The sequence below is a fragment of the Nematostella vectensis genome, chromosome 7, assembly GCF_932526225.1.
Source record: "Nematostella vectensis chromosome 7, jaNemVect1.1, whole genome shotgun sequence".
NCBI lineage: Eukaryota > Metazoa > Cnidaria > Anthozoa > Actiniaria > Edwardsiidae > Nematostella > Nematostella vectensis.
The window spans coordinates 14,148,442-14,167,470 of NC_064040.1; the positions used below are offsets into that span (position 1 = coordinate 14,148,442).

The 19,029-nt window shown below is 38.1% G+C and overlaps 2 protein-coding genes across 3 annotated transcripts in view; both read right to left on the bottom strand.

Moving 5' to 3' along the window:
• LOC5507882 (homeobox protein Meis1) overlaps positions 1-4,109 on the bottom strand; it is a 37,868-nt gene extending 33,759 nt beyond the window's left edge. Inside the window, exon 1 of one of the 2 annotated variants that reach the window (XM_032376608.2) lies at positions 3,978-4,109. In XM_032376608.2, the coding sequence (XP_032232499.1) occupies positions 3,978-4,094 (117 nt within the window). In that variant the 5' untranslated portion in view covers positions 4,095-4,109. Of the gene's footprint in view, positions 1-458; positions 893-3,977 lie in introns of those variants that run through there. The other variant, XM_048730278.1, reaches the window with a different exon arrangement.
• Positions 4,110-12,873: 8,764 nt separating this feature from the next.
• LOC116615013 lies at positions 12,874-18,853 on the bottom strand. The gene is made up of 5 exons (XM_032376614.2): positions 18,695-18,853; positions 17,339-17,373; positions 14,883-15,014; positions 13,642-13,819; positions 12,874-13,214 (listed from the first exon to the last, which is right to left on the bottom strand). Exons 1-5 carry the CDS (start codon positions 18,777-18,779, stop codon positions 13,000-13,002), a joined length of 645 nt encoding a protein of 214 aa, XP_032232505.2. The 5' UTR covers positions 18,780-18,853; the 3' UTR covers positions 12,874-12,999.
• Between the last annotated feature and the right edge of the window lie 176 nt (positions 18,854-19,029).

Genomic DNA, 19,029 nt, shown 5'->3' on the forward strand with positions numbered 1-19,029 from the left:
AAAAATAAAACATCTTTAGTCTTTTTTCCCAAATGAAACACTTTTATTTTCCTTCAAAATTCTATGTCCTCGAAAATGGTCAAGTTATAACTTTTGCTGGCTCAGCTTTTGAATCGTGTTTCTTGAATCGACTTGAGAAGCTCTAAGCTTTTTCTTCAAATTAAATTTTTGAAAGCTTGTAAACATTTGAAAAAAATTCCTTAAAATAAGCACCATGCTCATAAAATGTCTTTTTATATACTTTGGTTTTCCCACATAAACGTTTAAAGAGAAACGTTAAATCGTGCATTAAAGAGCTTTCTTTAGAGTCGATTTTATTTTCTTTAGAAAAAGTCATGTTACCCAGAATGGGATCATATTGACCATCAACAAATCCACATAATGCAGTACAGATAAAAAGGAGTTGGCCAACTGGTTATTTGAGTGATTAAGCTACTTTAACTCTTGCCAAAACTTACCGCGCTCAAAAAGACAAGAACATGACAGTTTCCAATGGAGTCCCTTCAAATACGAAAAGTAACTTTTCCATAAGAATTAAGCAAACAGCTCTTTGGAGTAATGAACTTGCAGAAACGCCAATGTACAAAAGTGAGACATTTGTTAACGTAATGTCCTTAAAATTCTATCAGAATAAAACTTATTTATCATGCTTAATGGCGCGTGTTGAAGGTAAAAGAGAGACACCTATCACATTTATCACACGAACAAAGGGTTAACGGGTTTCTCTAGTGCTTCTATTGATTGCAGGCTGGTCGTTAAGGATGCTCTCTCTGATGACCGGGGCATTAAGACCGATTGCGACCATTAACGGGCACAGATAACATAGTAAGAGCAGTATCAAATACGCTTTTTTAATTAGGGATAGAAATTGCGAGCATCTCTAAGGGCTGGAAAGCCAACATTTTCACATATCACAGAGTTGATATAATTTTCCGGTGTTTTTCCAAAATAAAGAGTAATCGCTAAGTCTGTTTCATTGCTTTTTGAAGGCAATCGTTTGCTAAGTGGTCAGTAAGTTACAAGGTGTTTATAAAAATGGGGTTCTAGGAGCTATTTTTATGCTAGCTTTCTCAACTTGAAAAAGCGTTATATTTATGAAATATGCGTATCTTCCCTATCATACATATAGTTTTTTAGCTCAATAAGATCTTCAAATACCATCAGTTTTCTAACAGTAAAAATATTTTTGTAAGGGCTGAGCATAAAACACAGTATTTGTAAATTGAAGAATTGGAAAGCGTTAAAATAGACAAACGTGATGTCAGCTGGGATGATAGAAAGTAGTATAAGTGAAACAGAGAATGAATTTTGACTTTGCAGAATCTTTGGACATATTTGATCGATTGAGATGAACAAAACAGTGTCAAAGAAGTATTTTAAGCCTTTTTAGACTTACAAATAGGCTACTAAAGATGAATTATATCTGTAATTCCCAATGTCTGATTATAATAAAAGAACAATGTTCCGTGTTTGTAGCACAGGAAGCAAGCTGATATTAACAAAAAAAAAAAAACAGTCCCATCAGTCATCGCCGAAATCTTTTTCATACTTATCATATTTTATGTAGACCTAGAAGCCTTAAAGAGTAGCTTGAAGACAAACTAAGCTCTGGATTGTACACAATAAAATAAAACTATAAAACCGCAGTAGTGGAACTAGAGGAAGAGTCTTACACAATTCCCCCCCCCCCCCCCCCCCATGCCCCTTTGGACTGCCAAAGGAAATTGATAAGACGCAACATAAAGAGTTTTCTTCTAAGGTGCATGCCCCTACACATCATTTTGGCTGTATTCTGTTTTTTATTGCCAAGGAAATAGAGAAGTTAGAGTGCCAGCGACAAGCTGGTTCCATCCCACAATAAACAAATAGATTTATGAGACAAATCCCCCTCCTGCAGCTGCAATGTTGAGTTATAACGACACACGTTGAGTCAAAGGCATAGAAGGCGCCAACACATTCCCTTTGGCCGCCAAAAAGTGGTTCATTTTCAATGAAGGATAGTCAAATACTATCCTTTCTCCACATGGTAACATAACGATTGCGCAGTGCCCACCCTCCCTTGGTAAAAAACTTAGGATGCACCTTATATGAGTCATGGGACATAGCTTGGGATAATATTGTTGGTTTTTGTGGAGAAAAGAAAAAAAAACATGAAAAGAAACTCAATAAATGCAGTAGCCAAGATTGGACAGCAAAACAGACATACCCCAAAAATACCAAGTACAAAATTCCCTTTGATCATGTGCTGAGTGGTCAATTAGCAAGATTTGTGTTTATAAGGCAGAGCCACACCATGTATTTTAAGTTAGGTAGGTGCAGGGGGGGGGGGGGCAGAGCTTTTGTGGGAACTTTTTTGCACTGTTTGATAGTAGCTATTCCTTCCCTTATTAGCATTTAAAATTAAATGTGCTTTAAAATTTATTAGCACCTGAACAAAAGATATAAAACTCTACACCCATGCAACTAATTTAAGATTATATGTGGAAGAAAATACTTTAGGTCACCCATAATTGGAATAGTTAAGATGTGGGCCATTTAAGTTTGTCTGCTACCCTAAATTTGCTTTTTGGTTGTTCGAGTGGAATTCAGTAATATTCAAATTGGCCTTTTATTAAAACATTGGCAAAGCCCGGGCTAAAAGGCAGGTTCCACCCTGGTAATTACTGTCCATTATACAAAAAACCCATATATACACAGTAATTTCATATAGAAGTCAGCCATATATATGCGAGTATCCCTTGTCTCTTGCAAGTCCTGTTTAGGGGAGTTCTTGCATGAACAGATTAAGGTATGGTATATTAAAGTTAGCTTTATTTCAGACTGTGGTAACCCTCATAGAATGATGAACAAATAACATTAAATACCCCATCCCTTTCCCTACACTTCCACTTCCAAAATAACAACACATGAAAATTGCACCCTTAATTTTTCAGGTTATTTGTTATTTATAAGGCTTTTGACCAATTTAGGGGTCTAGAAATGTTATAAAGTGCTTTCTGAGAAACACTATTTCAATGTAGTACTTGAATTCTGATTTTTATTGTTTTAGAAACATAATAAGCCAATTTGTTTTGTTTGTGAAACAGGTTTCCTTTTCTTGTTAAAAGGTAAACTATGCCCCTCTCTCTTTTTTCCGCTTTTCTGATTACCTGTCTAACAAGGCTGTAAGTTAACAAACTTAAGTTACCTTATAAGGATGTCCTGTCTAACGAGGCTGTAAGTTAACAAACTTAAGTTACCTTATAAGGATGTCCTGTCTAACGAGGCTGTAAGTTAACAAACTTAAATTACCTTATAAGGATGTCCTGTCTAACGAGGCTGTAAGTTAACAAACTTAAATTACCTTATAAGGATGTCCTGTCTAACGAGGCTGTAAGTTAACAAACTTAAGTTACCTTATAAGGATGTCCTGTCTAACGAGGCTGTAAGTTAATAAACTTAAGTTACCTTATAAGGATGTCCTGTCTAACAAGGCTGTAAGTTAACAAACTTAAATTACCTTATAAGGATGTCCTGTCTAACGAGGCTGTAAGTTAACAAACTTAAGTTACCTTATAAGGATGTCCTGTCTAACGAGGCTGTAAGTTAACAAACTTAAATTACCTTATAAGGATGTTCTGTCTAACAAGGCTGTAAGTTAACAAACTTAAGTTACCTTATAAGGATGCCCTGTCTAACGAGGCTGTAAGTTAACAAACTTAAATTACCTTATAAGGATGTCCTGTCTAACGAGGCTGTAAGTTAACAAACTTAAATTACCTTATAAGGATGTCCTGTCTCACAAGGCTGTAAGTTAACAAACTTAAGTTACCTTATAAGGATGTCCTGTCTAACAAGGCTGTAAGTTAACAAACTTAAATTACCTTATAAGGATGTCCTGTCTCACAAGGCTGTAAGTTAACAAACTTGAATTACCTTATAAGGATGACCTGTCTAACAAGGCTGTAAGTTAACAAAGTTATGTTACGTTAAGTTACCTTATAAGGAAATGGTCGTCTTGGGAACATACAGAACTCATCATTAAAGTGTGTGTTTGCAACTGGTGCAGGACGTAGAAGAAAGCCAAAGCCATATCCACATGAACTGGTAGCCATGTTGCCTGCAAAATCATAGTAAACACAAATTCCTGCAAGTTTACATGGAAATTCTCTAGGGCAAGAAAAAAGCAAAAAAAAAAAATTGATTGGACTCCCAGATATGGTATGTAATGTCCTAATAAGGAATATACTGAGTGAGCTAGAAAAAATTACAGTTTTCAAAACAAGATTGGTTGATATGTGATTTTCTTCCTGAACTTATTATTCTAAAATTTTTATTATTTTATTATTTTATTATTTATTTTTTATTGTAAAGTTTTTCACCGTGCTGTAGAGTTATTTAGCTCTCCACAACTACAGACCACATATCAAGCTATTAAAATGGGCAATTTTACTTACTATATTTGGAAAGTTGGCACATATTAATGCCAAAACACCAAATGTTAAGAGAAACAGTCTATAAACTTGTTTACTATATTTGTTTATCATTCAGAAACTTAGAAATGAGGTCTACACCAATATTGTTATACATAGGAGCCAGGGGGAAGGTGCACCCAATGTTTTTTTTTCTAAAATTATAAGAAAACCATGTTGCTGTGCCCCCTCCCCCAGTTTTTTACTGTCTCTGTTTAGCCCCCCTATATCCCCACACATTCAACCAACAAATTCCACCCACACCATGCCCCACCCCCCCCCCCCCCCCCCATGCCCCCAACCCCCAACTTACAATATCCCTGTGAAGCAAAGGCAAGGGCTGACAGAAGATTTGTAACATATTAACTCCAACAACTGTGTTTCAGGTAAGAGTAAGGGCATACAGTCAACATATTGGGGGGGGGAGAGTGAAGGGGGTAGCCAGGACTATTTTTAGGGGGGTAGGGAAGAAGCACTAAATAAGTTGTTTGCCCCAAACAAGTGATCTCGGAATAGAAAATGATGACTAAGGTAAAAGATTTCTCAATACGGAATACTCAAATTTCAAATAATACAATTAATAGATGCATTTCATACAAAAATGTAATTGAAAGATATCCCAACTCAAGTCCAAAACAAACGTCATCAAAGTCATTCAATATTATCCAACTAAAGAACAGCTATACAAACAGCTAGGGCCAACCAAGAAATGTTTCCTTTTCCCATATTTGCTCAATGAATTCAGGAATGATTCATGAATTAGCTAATTAAATGTAAATTGCGGTTTGAACCGAATTTAAAATCTAAAATTTTAAGAGCGACTTTCAAAACTGTCGAAACATGCAAAAACACTCAAAATAAAAATCGTCGATGTCAGGAAATATTAAGTATATGAAAATTAACATACCAATAATAGTGGTTGATAAATTGCTGGATTGTTGGTTTCCATTTTGGATCGACGGTTGTGCAAATGGGTTCTTCTTTTTGCTAATAATAGTGGTATTTGAACACAAGAACACGCGGTTCGTGGTTTGCCCAGGAAACCCGCATTAGTTTTAGAGCGAATTCAACATGCTGCGAGGCCTCATGGGAAATTTAATCAGACACAACGTACTTTTTTCCTACCAAATAAATAAAAATTGTCATGTACTGTGTTGATCTCATTTCTTTTTTTTTGTTTGATTGATTCTTTACTAAACAGTATACAATATCTCTAGCTAACAAGGCGATAGAAACGTCTAACATATCACGCTATGTTTGTGGCCCGCCCTTTTGGAAAAGGGAAAACAGACAAGACAGCAAATGTAATGTACTTTTAAAATTATGCGAGCAATTTTAGTCGAGATGCTGTTCATCGCATGGGGTTACGATTGCCAATGAACGTAGTAGGTGTGCATTCCAAAGTTCTTTTAGAACTGTCTATCTAAGAAAATAACGCCTTTCATAAGTGCTAAGTTTAAATAATATATATACTTATAGGTTAAATACAAGCTTGCCTCAATCTTTTTATCTATTTGTTTTTTCTCATTGTTAGATATCGGATAGAAAAAGCTGTTTTTATCCAAATAACTCAATATACAAGATAAACAAAATTAGACCTATAGCACAAGGCGACCTCGTTCAAACGATAAAATCTGTCATTTATCAGTGCCATTTTCTTACTGAACTGTCCAAAACTGAGCTTCTCTCAACTTACCTTATCTGTCAAGTTGCGAGTGCACGAGACGCGATAGAAAATATATCCTCTTCTGGGAACAATATCAGGGTTTTAAACACCCAAAACTTCCAAATAAACTCAAACGTAACGAATGAGGGAGCCATAACTATATTGCCCGAAGCGTTGTCAAATTCAGAAGAGCTTTCGTTTATTCGGTATTTGCAATTGAATAGAGCCATTTTACCCCCCCGAGGGCTACGCCAACGTTTTTCTTTGTACTGGTGTGTTAAACAAATCTCTTAAGTACTGCTCTTGGAGGCTTAAATGGTTGGTAATAGGTGGACACCAAAGGTTTATTATGATGCTGTGAGCTTGAGGTAAGGGGTGATCCCTCACAGCGTACGCGATGCTCACGATTATAGGACGCAGGTACGTGAAAAGTGGAACAAAAACAAACGGACGCTAGATAATCGCAACTTTTTGCTCAGACTATAAACTAAGCTTTTAAAGATTTTTTATTTCGATGTTTTACAAAAGCAAAGGAGTTTGTTTCCTTGTTCATTGCTGTAATGGAATACAAATAAAATGCCTACGGGTCTTTTAGATATACTTTGGGATCAACATCTTACCGCCTTATAAAGAATACTTTTTCGTAAGTTAAAGGATGATGTATCTTGCATGTATTTCTTTTCAGTCGCGTCAGTACGAAACTGGTACTTGATAGAAAGAGCTGAAAAGTCAGATATCTATAAGTCAGAATTTAAAGTCAGAATAAGGAATTTTTTGTTCATTTCTAATCTTGGTATTTTTCTGGGTATGAAATTTTGGGCTCTAACCAATCTTGTCATGTTTATGGCTGAGAACCCCTTTCCCCTATACACTGCATGCGCCATTTGGAATTTACTATCAGTTTCATCGTTCTCAAAGATTTGCTTTTTCTTTCTTGACATTCTCGCGGTAAAGAAGTAAAGAGTATACTTTAAAAAGTTTATCTGTTTGTGGTACGACTTCGTCCAGTTTTAGACGGTCGAGTCTATAACTAACTAGAATAAGGGGCAATGGCAATTAACCCATCTACCAAATTTCAAGTGATAAACGACCAACTCGTTTCCTGAGGTGCTTGAGTTGTTTTTCCTTCCGACTACTAGCAAATAGCCCGATCTCCTTGATTGAATAAGAACCGCTTGTTTAACTACGAAGAGCAGATGGGCTATCTCCTGCGCATATTTAAACCAGGATCTATCCTCAGTTGTAGAGTTATAAAAGAAAAAAAATAATAAATATCTATTTACAATTGCACCGTTTTAATCCGACTTTTCATTGTCGTGTATACCAATTTTACTTTGATATACTTTATAGGTCTGAGACAATATTAATGTAATTACAAAATCGGAGTCTTGAAAATACATGCTGTGTTGCCTTTCAACTTTTTTACAAGGACAGAGAAAAGTATAATGAGAGGCTAGGTTCAGCTTTGTAAAATGTATACATGCTGATTCTAATCGGCCCCTGTTGCGTTCTTGATCTAACGAATCGACGTTGCTTACTTAATCTTGAGTCTCAGGAGTACAGCAGGAAAGTATTATCAGAATAGCCATAGCAAGGAGAAAAAGCTTTGCCACAAATTTCAAACTTGAGATTAGTGATGCATCACCGTAGCATTAATTCATGTTCGGGATATAAGACTCCTTCTTAAAGTTGGAAAATAGTATCTGATTTGGGTCAGCTGAAGTGTTTGATTTATAAACTTGTTCATGACTTGAGAGCGTGGGTACTTTTTTTGCATAAAGGTAAGATGGTAAAAAAGTAACCCGTTTATAAGACCACTCTCTCCGCTATCGCCGCAGGCTCCACCTTCGCAGGTGCAAATTTTATGCGAATGCGATTATTTTCAGGAAGCGGCGTGGTTTGATTAAAATAGTAAAAATATGACTTCTCATAGACTAAAGAGCTCTTACAAAAATTGCAAAGGGCAAACATATTTCAAATTTGACGTAACTAAGACAAAATACAAGGAACAAGTGTATTGTATCTGCTTTAGGTCGCAAACGTCGGGCAGTGGCTTAAATAAGGCGTGTCCCCTCAACGCCAACCCCAAAGTCAAGGCCTAGAAAATGATCCAGATTGATCAGTGACGATCCAGAAAATAATCCAGATAGATCAGTGACGATCCAGAAAATGATCCAGATGGAGCAGCCACGATCCAGAAAATGATCCAGATGGATCAGTCACGATCCAGAAAATGATCCAGATGGATCAGTCATGATCCGTCAAGAACTTTTAATTGATGCACCGCAACCTCCGCATTCCCCCCACCCCCTATCCCTATCGGTGGTCATGCAGGGCGCGTCAAGATAAAATAAAAACAAGCATCAAGCTCGCAAAAGCAAAAATATTTGTTGTTTGTGCTTAATCTGCCACGTGAGGGATCTAGGTAGACAGTGCCTGTAGGCTGCAACAGCTCATATCAATCTTGTTCGTGCTTAAGGTTTGGGACGTCACAGCAAAAAAAAGACCCACTTTATGGCGGTCGAGGCGCGCACCCTGCAAAAGTCAGTATGTACGCACCCCCTATTTACGCGCCCCCCATGTACGCACCCCCTATTTGAGCACCCCCCATGTACGAACCCCTCTAGGTTACGCACTCTACGTACTCTCCCCCTATAGATAGATAGATAAGTAGAACTGACTTCTAAATTATAGTTGCTGTCAGCAGACAACAATACAATAATTACGATAATAATTAAAGTATAAAGTGCAGAACTTCCACGTTACAAAATGTCTATAGTATACTGGTTTGGGACAAAAGATGAAAATCGTGTCGTATTACATGGCTGGATCTGAGGGTGTATCTGGCATTATTTACGCACCCCCTATGTACACCCCCACCTCCCTTCCCCCCGCCCCTATAGAGGCCCGTACCCAGGATTTTTCTTGGTGGGGTGCGGAATCCGAAAAGTGGACCTAATTTTTCCGGGGGGGGGGGGAGGGGGCAGTTCTCTGATAAAAATCTGACCACCCCCTAAAGAACAAAGGGGGATGTTTTATGCCTTTGGAGTATCTCCACGGAACGTTTATTGTCGGATTTGGCTACAAACCAGAGTGATCTATCTTATGCTTTATAGTTTAATCTACAAAAGAGCACGCCTATTGAGAACCGGAAGTGGACCTTCGGCCGTTGTGGGGGGGGGGGGGGGGTGCGTTCGCACTCCCTGCACCCCCCCCCCCTTGGGTACGGGCCTGCTATATGTACTCGCCTGGGAAGAGCAAGTGAAAGATTTATGGGCGCACTGCCCAGAGTAATGTGGGGAAGGGGGAGGAAAGGATGCATGGCGACTTGCGCTTGCTACGCAGATTGACAAAGTAAACAACTTTGTTAACAAAGTTAAGATTTATAACACTAGCGTTATATTGTTACTTACAGTAAATGATCTAATAAATGCCGAGGGCGTCTGTTAAATTTTTGATGGCCCAAAGGGGGGCGCTTAATAGCGTTTATTAGAGAGGGGCGTTCTTTACAAACTCTTTTTTCAGTCAGGATCACGTTAATTATAGCCTGCGTAGCAAGCGTTTCTTGACATTGAGCAAGTCACCAACTAGAAGTCAAGCATATTAAGCAAGAAGGCAATTGAATGTGATTTTTATTACCAAAAGCCCGCCTTCTATGTCGTTTGTTTTCATGCTGGGAGGGAGGGAAGGGTAAGGCGTTTAATAGAGAGGGGCGTTCAATACAAACTTTTAAGCTTAGGGGGGCGTTCATTAGATAGGAATGATAGAGGGCGTTTATTAGATCATTTACGGTAGTAAAAATGGTGATACTCCTACTTGGAGTAGGGTTATAATTTTCCCTTACATTTTCCCGTACATTTAATACCATTGACGCTGCCTGATACACAAACATTAGGTGATTTATGTGATTTACGCCGATTCATTAAACGATAAGTTTTCTATTTTATTCATAGAAAGTGAGTTTATGTTATGGATATATTGATTTCTCAATATATCAAGCACGTTTTTTCTTTAGTATAGGTACAATATAATCATTATGTAAAAGTTGGTAAATAACCCAAACTCGCTGCAACGATATTTTCAATGGATTTCCTTCTATATCTTAAAATCGAGAACCTCTTTGCAACGATACCTCGATTTTACGATACATTTTCTTTCTCCCGAGGCATATTGTAAAATGTTCCACTGTAAATCATTTGTGGTAAAAACCGTTTCTCCTTTAACCTGACGATTTTCTTAGTTCTTGATCGAGTGGGGAGAATTTGTTACCTCATCAGCGGAAGCGTGAGGTAGTTTCAAAATGCTTTGCTTAGTCAAACTAAGGGCGCGTTTTTTTAATCGTGATTCGGGAATGAGAATGATTAGAATAGAAAAAGCGCGCGTTCGTTTATCCCGAGTTCCCATTCCGGAATGGAAGGAAGGCCATTCCACCGATTCTGCATGACTCGAATGCCATTCTGAACATTCTCTACCAACTATTCCTATTCCAGAATGATAGGTAAAAAAAGAATTGAAGTAGACTAGTTGGAGGTTTGATTTAAAAAGGATAAGTTTTGCTTTTTTATTTATTTTTTATTAGTTAAAACTGTAAATAAAACAACTTGTACCTCACAAACTCACAAAAGACATCTTTTGAATAATCAAACAACATTGTTGTCTTTAGTAAAAGAATATTTGTAGAAATATCCAATGCTCTACGGATAGTCTTGTTACGCATGAAAGCATTGTAATGAGCAGCATAAATAGAGATTACTTTATGGTTGGTGAGCGCGTACGATTTTTATTCACGTTGAATAGTTTCTTCCGTCGCCTGCTACAAAAGTTGTCGCGCTATTCATGATTATGGGAAACAAGGAAATAATGAGGAAATATTCAACAAACAAAAATTTATCCCACATTGGCTAGAACAGTCAAGGCTATAGCCAGGATGAAGCGATTCTAACACTTGTATTAGTATGGACGAAAAAAACTATCAAAACCCATAGTTACACTATTATAACATGTAACAATGTATCTTTTAGGGTTTTTTTTCTGCCGAGATAAGGAAACTCGAAAACTCGAAAGACTTATCGACATTCGCTGCCACAAGCAGAGGTAGCTCCCAAATTCGAAAGATACGTGATCGGTTTAAGTGACCATAAAATGGTAAACGTGCTCCTCAAGATGATTGACAGCTCAGTCCAATATATCAAGATAGGGTTAGTTAAGGACTTGTCATGCATGCGAACCTGTCAGGCGACACAATGCAATGTTTGACATATCAGCTATTATCCTCGAGTAAGGACCTCCCTGTACCCGCCAAATTATGCCATTAAGCACTTTAAGATTGACACTGAGTCCACTATCGCTATCGTCGACTTCAGAATGACTGACAGGTTAGTTATTATCTTGAATGGAAGTGAAGTGGGATATGTTAAAATGCCTCGTTAAAGTTTTCTCGAGAATTATCTGTAACCGCAGTGGTAATGGCTTATAAAAGGCTTTGCAGTGCTAGCCGGAATAAGCATTTAAAAAAAGAAGCAAGTTTTTAACAAAAAGATCTACACTAACGAAAGCTTAACATTTGAGCGATTCATTAAATATTTTTTGCGGGTGGGAGATTTATGTTAGGTCTAAGAAATTTGCGAGTTTGAGATAATTTTTAACAGTCGTTTAAGGTGAGAAAGAGTCAAATATAAAAATAGCACTGCAATTTATAATTGTTTGATAGAGTCAAATTTAAAAATAGCACTGCATTTATAATTGTTTTTAAACAATTTAAAAATACTTAACGCATTATTGGTGATGTAGTTTCTAAGCTGCTTTTGAAAAAAAAAAGTATCATGTATTCTTTAATTGACTTCTTTGTCAAAGCTTGGTTTTAAAGCCACTTCAGACAGTTTCAATAGATTTAAACGACAATAAATGTGTCAACGTATAAAACAAAACATACCTGAATAAGGCCGCGTCACAAGAAAACACAGAATATTATGTTTTGATGGAGTGATCGTACATAAAGTTCACATCACAAACTTGACACTTTGCGTGTGATGCGGTGTTTTGAGATCACGTGACATCAAGGCGGTTAGCTTACTATCATTGCGACCTAAACCAATGATGTCTTAGGCCCCCCTATCACGTGATATTGGTGATAGCAAGGGGTTAGATATTAGTAAGTAGTAGGGTAGATGTCAGTACAGATCCATTTACGGAGGAGATGTGAAATACCAAGGATGGGGTGTGGTCTTCCACTGACCGATTTCCAGGGGAAGCGGGTTTTTTTTATCATCCATTTAATATCCTTTAAATAAAGGAACTGATACTAATACAAAGCAAACACTAACACATTTAACAATTATGAACATGACATAGAAAGACGAATAAAAAAATGGTAGAAAAGCCAACTGAGGCATCCCCCCTTCCTAAACATGGAAGGAATACAAAGGGAAAAGAATGTTTAGCCATCTCCTCATATTCCTAATGGCATCGTGCTGCGACACTGTCCGCTGTCGATCAAATATCATATCATCCCTTTACAAGCCAGTAGCAAAATAAATATTTATGGTTATGAAAAAGGTGGCAAGATACCGTTCGGTGTGGTTTTTAATTCTAATCTAATCTTGTAGTCGGTAGTGAAGAGATCAAGAGCTACAAGAAAGATATACCCTACTAAACAAAGACGGCCTTTCCGGGGGGGGGGGGGGATGAAAGGGGGGGGTAGAGAGTAGGAGTTCGGAGAAAGCGAAAAGCTTTTAAAAAATAGAACAAAAACAAATATGAATAATGCAAATAATTATTTATTTAAACAAGTTTACTTAGAGTTTTAAATTACTTTAAAAAAAATTATAAAAGACAGAAACAGATTTTCGTTGCCTCATTTGCCGTTCGGTGTTATGCGCAGGTTCAGAAGTAGAATTCGGAGGGCGCGTCTCTAGCCTCGTTCGCGTGATGGCGCTCAGGTGCATGCTTGCAGTCGCTCGGGTGCGCGTAGTCCGCGTCCGTCACCTCGAATCGCGAGATGTTGGTCAGGCTGAAATAGGATATTTGTTTCATGGGGATGTGGATGAGCGCTTCTGTCAGAACGCAGTCAGCAGCGGTCACCGTTATGATGTACTGGGCTACGAACCAAACAAGGACATAGTGAGAACAGCTAAGGAAAACCACAATAATTATTTCTTATTTCGCTGTAGTAAAGGGGCTTCCTTGGTACGGCGACAACAGAAAACAATACAATTTGATTTAAAATTTAATAGCAGCACGTGACAATGCGTTCTGTCTGATAAATTTCAGCCGTTTTCCACCAAATCGCAACGTGAAAACTCCAAATTTCTCGGTTAATCGATAGGCCATCATGTTTTGCGCACTCTAAGATATGCCACGAGAATCTACAGTTTACAGTTTACTTATTTACGGAAAGTTTTTACTCGGTCAAGGAGCACAATGTATTTCTAATCAAATAATAAAAAATGAAAAAAACTTGAATTGATTCTTAATTAACTGCATATTTATCTACTGTCGGATAACACAGGGTTCCCGCGTACTCACCCCCTTTCTTCAAGCCGTAGAAACGGATTATGTCCATTCCGTGTTTAGCGGAGCCGACACGACCGCGTTCCAGCTCCACGCTACCCGCGGGGATCACGATCGGGTCAAAAGGCTTGGTGATTGGTTGAATGAGGCACATGTCTTTCCCCATGTACTTGAAGATCACGTACTGGATTTTCTTTAAAAAAAATATTGGTGATTGTCAATAACGGTTATAACGGTCGTAATAGCAGAGTTTATACACCTATTTCAAATAAGGGTGTAGAATCGTTGTATCGTAGCCCGCAGCGTTTCAGGGTATCAAGCAAATAAGCAAATATGTGTAAATAAAATACAAATTCAGGTCTCAAAAGCTGTAGAATTGTTTTATTTCTTATAAAAATTCACATAGCTTTCAGATACAAGGATTCAGCCGTAATACGCTACCCATAAACCACTGCGGGTTACGACACATGGTTGAGTGCAACCTTATTTAAAATAGATGTATACATTTTATATACATTGTCTGCTTACAGGAGCCTAGTGCCCCAGTTTCTGTAGACGAACCGTAAGGTAGCTTGGGGTTTGAAGTTGAACAATGAAAACCAAAACAGAGTCGTAAAATACGCCAACGTTTCGGACTTTTATTTCAGTCCTTTCCAAAGATCTGGGTCCCAAGGATCTGGGTCTGGGACGAGTAATTCCTGTGACGTCACAACTTACACCAACCACAGGAATCCCAAGACGAAAACAACACGATATGTCTTAAAGCAACAAGAAGTTAATTTAAATTTAATCAAGGAGGGGGGAGGGGGGGAGAACTTGTTAAGAAACAGGGTGGGAAAAAATCATCATCGGTCAAACTGGGAGGTTTCAAACTTTTAAAGTCAGATATACAAGGGGAACTCCAAGATTTCCTAGTCCCTTAGATCAAGTCCAGGCCCGTACCCAGGGGGGTGCGAACGCACCCCACTCACAAGGGCCAAAAGTCCCCTTTTGTTCTCAATAGACGTGCTATTTGTAGACAAAGCCAAGAATCATTGAGATACTGCAAAGGCATGCTGAACCGTGGAGACACTGCAAAGGCAGCCTTGGTAGTTAAATTTTTATCAGAGAACTCCCTCCCTCCCCCTTCCCCCCGGAAAAATTAGGTCCACTTTTTCGGATTTCGCACCCCCAAAGAAAAATCCTGGGTACGGGCCTGAAGTCTCGGTCTCTCCTTTGACACTGATACCTGTCTATCCTTATTCTTAATTCCATACCTCTGTATAAAGTTGGACAATTTTGTAAAAGATGCCTTTGACGGTGACATCGACTCGAATGCGCTCTTTCGTCCCGTCATAGTACATCATGCCATTGGTAGCAGAGTTGTTCCCTACACGTGTGTGTTGGTACTGAACAATAAACATTGTGAGGGATTCCTTATGGTCATACAATCTTTTTTTATTAAAACCTTTTTAAAACAACGTCCAGCCTGAGATTTCACCAAATTTAAAGATCATGCTAAAAACATGCTTTTTTTAGCCCTGATGCGTTCTATGCAGAATCAAATTGTGCTCATAACAACCTTATTATTGCTATTTATTATTAGTGTAATTCATTGGGTATTGTATTCCTATATAAGAATTAGACGTTCTTATAAAAAAGAGTGCACCAGTAAAGATACCATGCCTTGCAGGAAAGCTTTTGTTTTGGTATCTAAGAATATATTTTTCGCAAATTCTCAGAAGTATTGCTCAGAATTTTTTAAAATACTTACAACGCCGAAGTTTCCAACGAACTGCTTGGCAATACCTGAAATAATAATTTTTTTACACGAAATTTTCAAGGCGAATTTTTATTCAATTCATCCTTCAAGCATCATATTATTATGCCCTTTTGTTTTGTATAAAAGACAAGTAAATTCTCAAACTTATGTCCGGAACCCTCCCCTCCCCCTTTTTGCAAAATTAGTTCAGCCCTTGGAACCTTAAAGTCCGTAGATCCGATTTCCGTTCCAGTGTAGTTTTCTTTCTGTTTTGTTGAATATTTTAAACTCTGAAATTCACCGTGATTCAAGCAGGGGTCGAATTTTTCACCTTCATTTTCACACATTTGCATTAGGAACGTAACATGGAAAGAACATGTCTAAACACGCCATATGCGAACGTTAAACGTGAAACTAGCAGGTTAATGACGAGGTATATGGGATTAGGAATCAGCTTTATTTTTAGGATCAGTGATTGAAGGTATGTTCGCGGGATTGGGATCGTTTGCCCAAAAATGTACGGGATCACAAGATAAATATGGAATCAAGGATCACGATTACAATTTTTGGGATCAAGGATAATTTTTTAGCACTGGGAACGTAATTACTTGATCAAATTATATATAACTAGTTACTACCTTGAAATAAGGCTTAGAGCGTATTCCAGTTTCGAATTCCACTACGCCTTCCGGACAGATGGACTAAGAAAGCATTAATCCCTCCTAAAAGACCTAAAAGTCCAGTTGAGAATTCCACTGTTTTAACTTTGCAAATACATCTTGTAAAGGTTGTAAGGTAACCCTCTATTAATAAAAATTAGGGTATTGCATTTTATCGCCAAATTTGAGCTACAACCTGGTTTCCACCTCATGTCTATCGTTTTCTTTGTCGGCCTATCAAGCCTGGCTCGTATAATAATGTACGAGGCTGAAGCTGTGTACATGTTGCTTTAGATGTGACATCTAATAAAAGTGTACTGCTTACCGACTCAAATATTCTTTTTAAAGAAAGGGCTCAACAGGAAGGGTAAAACTCACTGCATTGAGTCGGAGACAATGCTCTCCCCTCCACGCACCCAGCAACCAAACAAGTCACCGTGATCAACAACAAGATCTTAATGAGTTCCTCTTGAGAGTTGATGAGGGTTCCTCTTGCACTTTCGACTACCGCAGTATACGAAGATGGAACATGACTATCAGATCTTGTGTGCTTTATAACGACTCCTCTGATTGGATACTACTCATAGTAAGGAATGATTTTTGTAATGCCAATGATTGACAAGTTTATAAGGTCATGCACAGTCATTCTCTGGGATCCAGGCCTTCGTGGTCGCTCGCAACCGGAAACGAGATGCTAATTCATCATCTCAACTCATATCTACCACGTCAACAGGTATCCGCCACTATGTCCACACTTATTTAAAGGTTTTTAAAAACGGAGGTTCTCCCCTTCGTCTACACCTCTTGTCCACGCGTATACGGCGTATTCGAGTACTGAAAACGGAGAAAGGTCTCAAGAGTTTTTTAAACAAAATAAAGGTGGCCTGTGTATGCGTCTGCCTTATAAGTCGGGTAAAAGTACCAACTCCAGAATGAAATTTGCATACAATACAAACAAATCGTCAAGGCCGTGAAAAAAAAAAGTTTATGCGCTTTTTTCAGTTTGATAGTTTTTACAAGGTTATAAGAATTTTATCTAATTATTTAGATAAAAATCGTGAATGCGAACGGACGTGATAAAGTCTTACGAGCTGTCTACATCGAGATCAGCGCCGGGTAGCCGTTACAAAACCATTTACGGAGGAGATGTGAAATACCAAGGATGGGGTGTGGTCTTCCACGGATGTTCTTATAAAAAAGAGTGCACCAGTAAAGATACCATGCCTTACAGGAAAGCTTTTGTTTTGGTATCTAAGAATATATTTTTCGCAAATTCTCAGAAGTATTGCTCAGAATTTTTTAAAATACTTACAACGCCGAAGTTTCCTACGAACTGCTTGGCAATACCTGAAATAATATTTTTTTACACGAAATTTTCAAGGCGAATTTTTATTCAATTCATCCTTCAAGCATCATATTATTTTGTCCTTTTGTTTTGTATAAAAGACAAGTAAATTCTCAAACTTATGTCCGGAACCCTCCCCTCCCCCCTTTTACAAAATTAGTTCAGCCCTTGGAACCTTAAAGTCCGTAGATCCGATTTCCGTTCCAGTGTAGTTTTCTTTCTGTTTTGTTGAATATTTTAAACTCTGAAATTCACCGTGATTCAAGCAGGGGTCGAATTTTTCACCTTCATTTTCAAACATTTGCATTAGGAACGTAACATGGAAAGAGTCTAAACACGCCATATGCGAACGTTAAACGTGAAACTAGCAGGTTAATGACGAGGTATATGGGATTAGGAATCAGCTTTATTTTTAGGATCAGTGATTAAAGGTATGTTCGTGGGATTGGGATCATTTTCAAATATTGGGATCACGAGAATTCGAGATCACTGGGATCGTTTGCCCAAAAATGACGATAACAATTTTTGCGAACAGGGATCATTTTTTAGCACTGGGATCGTAATTACTTGATCAAATTATATATAACTAGTTACTACCCTGAAATAAGGCTTAGAGCGTATTCCAGTTTCGAATTCCACTTCGCCTTCCGGACAGAAGTCCAGTTGAGAATTCCACTGTTTAAACTTTGCAAATACATCTTGTAAAGGTTGTAAGGTAACCCTCTATAAATGAAAATTAGTGTATTGCATTTTATCGCCAAATTTGAGCTACAACCTGGTTTCCACCTCTTTGCCGGCCTGACAAGCCTGGCTCGTATAATAATGTACGAGGCTGACGCTGTGTACATGTTGCTTTAGATGCGACATCTACAACATGACGGAAAAACATGACATGACGCTGCAAATAAGCCAATTTCACACCGAATAAGGCGGAGAATTTGTCTGAGTACTCAGTAACTTATAGCAAACAAAATATCAAGTGCGACTTTTTTTTAAATTGATGCGACTTTTTGTAAAGTGTCATTAAAATTTGAGCTTTTCGTCCCTGAACTGACACACATGGCAATGATGATCAAGAAAAAATCATCTTAAAAAGCCAAAATCTGGTTATGTGCACTTCGGCCTCACGTTATTTGTGGTTTGAAAGTCAGTCCGTAATACAAGGAACCTATAGCCATTGTAAGAAATGTATCTTCTCTCTCTATCTGGAATTGCGCGTTTTCCATGTTTTTCCGTCATGTCGACATCTACTAATAAGTGTACTGCTTACTGACTCAAATATCATTTTTAAAGAAAGGGCTCAACAGGTAGGTTAAAACTCACTGCATTGAGTCGGAGATAATGCTTTCCCTTCCACGCACCCAGCAACCAAACAAGTCACCGTGATCAAAAACAAGATCTTAATCATTTTTCAGCAAAGGCCAGCTCCGTAGATGAGAGTTCCTCTTGCACGTTCGACTACCGCAGTATACGAAGATGGAACATGAGTATCAGATCTTGTGAGCTTTATAACGACTCCTCTAATTGGATACTACTCATAGTAAGAAATGATTTTTGTAATGCCAATGATTGACAAGTTTATAAGGTCATGCACAGTCATTCTCTGGGATCCAGGCCTTCGTGGTCGCTCGCAACCGGAAACGAGATGCTAATTCATA